The sequence below is a fragment of the Camarhynchus parvulus genome, chromosome 2 (genome assembly GCF_901933205.1).
Source record: "Camarhynchus parvulus chromosome 2, STF_HiC, whole genome shotgun sequence".
In the NCBI taxonomy this organism is placed as follows: Eukaryota; Metazoa; Chordata; class Aves; order Passeriformes; family Thraupidae; genus Camarhynchus; species Camarhynchus parvulus.
Window position 1 is genome coordinate 64461772 of NC_044572.1, and position 6052 is coordinate 64467823.

A 6052-nucleotide genomic window follows, 5' to 3' on the forward strand; every position below is an offset into this window, starting at 1 on the left:
AAAGCTGCAGCATGAGCAAGCAGCAGATGCAGTTTACTGGGAAGGAAAGGAGAATGGAAGCCAGCTTTTGACTCCAGGCATGGACAGAGTAAATCTTAGAAGGAACAGGTTTATTTTTAGGATGGTCTCCCAAGAATCTCCTAAGCAGATAGCCAGGAATCTGGGCTACTAAAGCCCATCCACATCATCATTTAGGCCAGCCACGTACAAAATCCAAATAACCAGCCTTAATAACAGTGCAGACTTTGTTGCAATGCTCCCCCACCCCCAGAATTTATTGTCTCCCCACAATCTTTCCTGGGAGAGAAAAAAGGAACAACTGGGATGGGGATGCTGATGCTCCTTCACTATCAGGAGCATCCCACACCAGCTGCTCGCCTGCCACTTTGGCTGAGTGAGAGGCAGCATCTCAACTACTTGCTTGTTTATTTTCCCTGCCAAAGGCAACCACTGGCAGGGCAAGAAATGGAAAAGCAGGGAGCATTAGTGAGGTCTCTTCATGCCTGACAGAGGTCACTGATCCAGGCACATCCCGAGCAGTCAGTGCTGGTGATGCAGAGATCAAAGGATAGCTCTGGGGGCTGCAGCCTGCCCTGCAGAAGCACAGGAGCTCCCAGTTCCTTCCCACTGCCTGGACCAGGCACTCCTGTCAGTACAGGACTACCAGCAATGTCATTTCCCCCCCGAGTTACTGCTCTAAAACATAGTAGAGCAGTGTGAATGAGACATTATACGAGCCTGACTGTCAATATTAAGAATATTGACAAGAAATCCAGAACCATTTCAGAAATTTTCAATGGTGGCTACTTCTGTGTTTGGGTCACACTCCTTGTATTGTACTTCTTTGTTAAGTTCTGTTTGTAAGAAAACCCAAACGACTCAATTTTATCCTTGGATTAACTCATGTGCTTTTTTTTCTCTCTATAGGATGAGAGATTATTAAATCCATTTATTTGCTTTAAGCCTCTTTCTAGATATAACCCTTTAAAGCCAGCATTTTGAAACATGTAAAAAAAAATTAACTATTGATCTAGATCTTTCCTGAGCTTGGTCCCCATTCAGGTTCCATTGAGATCTCCATCTTTACCGTGCACGGAATAGGCTGCAATTTTAAGTATAGCACGGTAATAAGTAACATTTCCTAGTTCAATACAGCCCACAAGTTTTCCAGTGTGTGCATTTCCCCCTCTAGTTCATCTATACCCACATCCTTAAAGCCCATATCTTAATGCTGTAGTACATCATACACTTGACAAGACTGCTACAGGATAAATTCATTTGTCCAATTTAGAGCTGGCCATGAAGACTTGATGAGCAACCTTGCAGCTAGAACAAGTGTTATGTGCTGTCTCACATCTGGCACAAACTTTGATTGCTGTGATCTGGCTGATCTGACAGAAAGGCAATTATGTGCACACACTTCACCTGGGTCAGCTTTGTATGTGGGGCAATCTACCTCCATGATCACAGAGCCACAGACTAAGGAAAAACAAGCCAATACAGTAATTAAAAATATTTATTTCTGAAGATATTTACCTTGATAGGCATAAAGCATTTCCCAATTTCATACAGAAATACATAAAACATGCATAGACCAATATGGCCTACTTCAATGTGTATTCAACATGGTAAATATAATGAAAAACTTGTGTGAATATAAATACATGACACAAAAATAAGCACATAAGATTCAACTTGTCTGCAAATTCAACAATGTGAACAAATTCACTGCTATAAACATTCACCCAATATTAGCCTTTTGACTTAATTCAAAACAACCCTTTGTCTCTATGCATTTCCACCAAACAAGGCCCTGAATAAATCTTGCAAGAGCCTCTGGTACATCCCCACTTCAGTGCATTTTTGGTAGCATGCAAGACACAACAACCTCTATTATTAGAACTTCAGTTGACCAGATATCCTTGTTATGGGAAATTTAGTAGTGTCCTCGATAACTTTTATTTTATGTTGAAGGGTCCTTTGGTATCCAAAGCCAAAGGACTTTGACTATGCAAACAATCAGAATGCCTAACCCACATTCAGATAACTCTGGTTGTACAAGTAAACTAGACTTCTGAAAAAAGGCAAAGGGTTGCAGCTGATTAGTAAAGGCAATAACAAGGGTGTAAAAATACTCTAGCAGGAGTGCAACAAACAGCATGAGAGGTAGACATGTATATATGCAGTAAGTCCTGATTAAAGTAGAACTGTGGCTTTCATTTTTGCATTTTAATCAAAAGGTAGAGTTCTTTGAAGTTTGTACACTCAGATCTTGCTTTCTGTCCTTGCTAAGCACATCTGTGAGGTCTTCCTTGTGAGATGCTTTTATTGTAGACCCCGAAAGCTGCTCAATTGATGGGTAACATTCCAGAAGCAGTATTCAAATGTTTCTTCAGACAGATGGCTTTTCATGTATGTTACTGCAGATTTCCCTTCAGCCCTTCTACCCATCCAACCTGAATTCCAAAATGACAAAATCCTTTGTCTTTATATCTCCAAATACAGGACTTCCTCAGCACTTTGCTCTGCTGTGCAAACACTCTGACAGAGGGGCCCTTGGCCATCGTGGAATGTTGGAGTCAAGGCAGTTTTCGCGATGCTTTGTCAGCAAGCGTTGCAGAGAAGGATTCCGGTGATCTCCCCACTAGGATGCTTTCAGGCTCTCCCGTACGCTTTGCCTTTTGCTCGCCCGGTTGTGTTTGAGCTTTCGCCCTTTCTGGAGCTCAGCCTTCAGCTTTGCGATACTGAAGGAAGCTTTGATACTGTTACCAATGGCTTCCAGCCTGCAAAACCAAGAAATGTACATTTAGTGTTGCGATAATAGAGATGGATGTGTAGAGTGAAAAAACTTAGTTTTTGCTTAAATAAACCTCATCCTAGATTTCTACCATGGGATCCTAATAAATTGCTGTTTGCTATACCTCAGAATGAGGATAACTGAAGATACTTGAAATGTTGTATTCATAATTTCAATGCAAACATTAAATTAAAATATTCACTCAAATACAGATGCCCTAGACTTCCTTAAGCAGCCAGTCAGGAGGTCTCCAGTGGTTTTTTATGTTTTGCCTATGTTATTTCTTTTAGGTAAACCTGATCCTACTTCCAATGAATAGGTGCATTTTTCAAGTAAGTAAGCAAGGCCCGCTTTCAAAAAATTATTTAAGACTTCCAGGGCCTAAGTCTCATTCAATATCATCAGGTTGCCTGCTCCTATAAGTCCTGTTCTGCTTGTGAAAGGAGCACTAAAGAGTCTTCTTTAGTACAGGCAAACTTCTGTATTCCATACTTTTCCATAGGAATATGGCTGAGCATTGAATGCAAGCAGGGGGACAGACAGTGGGCTAAGCTCAGCACCCGTGTTCTCACAAGCTAAAAACCCAGAGCATGAAGAAAAGCCCTCAGAATATCCTCACTGATTCCTCCGTGACTCTCAAGCTGAAACCAACAGCTAAGCCCAGGATGACCCAAAGGCAGATGAACTGTGCTCTCTATTGCTGCTCCGGGGAACTACAACGGGATGAGAAGAAACTCACCGCTTCATTTTCTTGCTGTCAACAAGCTGTCGGTTCATGCATTTGGGTCCAAAGCAATTGCCGGCTTTGATGCGGTGCCGTGAGGTTTTCTCCACTGTGGACTGAGCCCTGTTAAAAGGGAAAAGGTGCTGCTGTTAAAAAAAGCGCCAAGTCTGCAGTCCACAAGGTGAGGCATCTCATCAACCACTTCTCAAGGCATGTAATAAGCAATCTTTCTGGGCCAAGCCATAGTGTGTATCATAGAAGTGGGAGCACTCAGGTAGGAGGCAAGGCTTTGGGGAGTGCATTCGCTCAGCAAGTGCCAAAATGAGTAAGTGCACCACAATCCATCCCTTTCACATGCATTGCCTTTTAAAGAGTAGCAACAAGAGACGCACCAGAGATCTTTGCCTGCCTGGCAGAAGTTCAGACATTTCTTGTCCTTCTGGTCTGCACATCGGCATCTGCTGCTTGGTTCAGCAAGCATCTCCGGCACCATGTCCTTCAGTGATCTTCTGGGTCGAGCAGGGCCACCGAGACCATATGGAACAGTCTTCCTATGATCAAAGAGACAACATGAAAGTCATTTAAATAATTCTGTGGCTTCAAAACACTATGGAGTATTTTGGGCAATCTTATCAACAGCATTGATTGCACGAGTAAAGGTTGTGGGACTGGGAATGCCTCATTAGTCACAGTTTTTATGCAAATGCTTCTGATGATCCTGCAACATATTCATTAGCATGGCTACTGACAAGGATAATGACCTTTTAATTGTGATTTCACAAGGCTGTTGTGCCTCCCTGTGCAATAGAAAGCAATAAAACCTCATCTCTTTGAACTTTGGCTACTGCCAACAGTGAAAGAAGCAGTAAAAGTGAAGAACAGATTCTCTCTCAGAGGAAACCCAGCAGCAGAAGAAATGTCAATGTTGCAGTGTTTGCAGCCTTAGGTAAGCCTCTGGCTCACTACTTTTTGGTGAGGAGAGTACAGAAATGGATACTGTGCATAATCCTATAAACACGTGGGGCACGTTAATTTGCAGCACAGAGCAGTGAAAGGCAGCTAGAGCCACCCGGTGTCAAAGTATTCCTTCCAACCTCCTAACTTGTCAGAAAGAAAACCGCTTAAATTCAGGCTGGCAAAATCATGCCTTTGGCATTTTGTCTGATTCTGATTCATAGTGAAAAGTATCCTGCAGCCTTTGCTGAGCAGCACCCAAAGGAAATTCTGCTGCCCAGATTTTAGGTAGGCAGGTGTGCTAGGGCTATTAGGAGCTATCTGCCCGATCTGGGTGGCCCAGTCCTGCTTGCCTTCTTCTGGTGAACAGTCTCGTTGCTAAATGTGCCAGAAAAGTAGGAGCAGGAAGGTAAAGCAGTAGGAGAAACTGTGCAAACAACTATTCTTTCCTCCCCTTCCCATCTCTGCAGGGGGGTTGTGGTTCTTAATTTTCGCCTTCACACCTCCCTCCCTTTCTTCCTAACCACAGGAGAACCCAGCGCTGGGGAACTGCCGAAATCCCTCCATTCCACTCCACTCCACTCACTCGGGGGTGTTGATCCAGATGATGTCGAGGTGGCAGAAGTAGACGCACTCCTCGTCCATCAGCGAGGAGCAGGAGCAGCGCCGGGCGCGGCGGTGCGCGGCGGCGGCGGGGGGCGGCGCGGCGTCCACCTCGGCTCCGGGGGCTGCGGGAGGGAGGGAGCGGCAGAGCTCAGCACCCGCGGCAGGGCAAGGCAAGGCACCGCGCATCCCCTCCCGCTGCGTCCCTCGGCCAGCCCTCCCCGGAGCCCCGCTGCGACCCCGCAGCCCCCCGCGGGGTCGGTCCCGGGCGGAGGCGAGCGGCAGCGGACCGGCACCTACCTGCCGGCAGCAGCCCCGGGCAGAGCACGAAGAGCAGCGAGACGATCATGTGGCAGTAATCCATAGCAGGCGGCGTTGGGCGGATGGAAGAAGTGAGGGGAAACGGGGTAAAAATCAATAAAAGGCGAGGGAAAAGCGGGGAAAGTGTGTCCCGGCGTGAGCACGGAGCGCCGTGGCGGGTGCCCTGCGTGGCGCGGCTCGGTGCGCCCCGGCGCGTCTGGCTGGCGCGGCGGTCCCCGGCGCCCTTTTATAGCGAACCCCCATGGAGCGGGTAAACAGCCCCGGCGCTATTTTATCCCGAGACAATGTTATTCTCCTATTAGTCACCGCGCGGCAACGTGCGGGCCGAGATAAGGCCGGGGCTGGAAAGGAAATCGCCTGCAAACTTCAAGAGCGGGGGGCGGCGGCGGCGGCGGGAGGGGGGCCGGGGGCGCCCCGGGGGCGGGAGGGGCGCGCCGGGAGCCGCCAGGGGGCGCCCTGCCTGCGCCTCGCACCTGAGAGCGGCCCGGGGCTCCGGGATTCGGGAATTCGGGAATTCAGGGCTTCAGGAATTCAGGAATTCGGGGCTTCAGGGATTCAAGGCTCAGGGCTTCAGGCCTGCCAGGCTTCAAGGTTTACCGCTTCAAGGCTTCAGAGCTTCAGGGCTCGGGGCTCCAGGCTCCACCTGCTGCTCC

The 6052-nt window shown here is 47.6% G+C and overlaps 1 protein-coding gene across 1 annotated transcript; it reads right to left on the reverse strand.

The window, feature by feature from the left end:
• Positions 1-1550: 1550 nt before the first annotated feature.
• EDN1 (endothelin 1) lies at positions 1551-5581 on the reverse strand. Its single transcript, XM_030971893.1, has 5 exons — positions 5379-5581; positions 5062-5203; positions 3914-4072; positions 3537-3644; positions 1551-2783 (listed from the first exon to the last, which is right to left on the reverse strand). The coding sequence occupies exons 1-5, from the start codon at positions 5440-5442 to the stop codon at positions 2645-2647; spliced, it is 612 nt and encodes a 203-aa protein (XP_030827753.1). The 5' UTR covers positions 5443-5581; the 3' UTR covers positions 1551-2644.
• Positions 5582-6052: the final 471 nt, after the last annotated feature.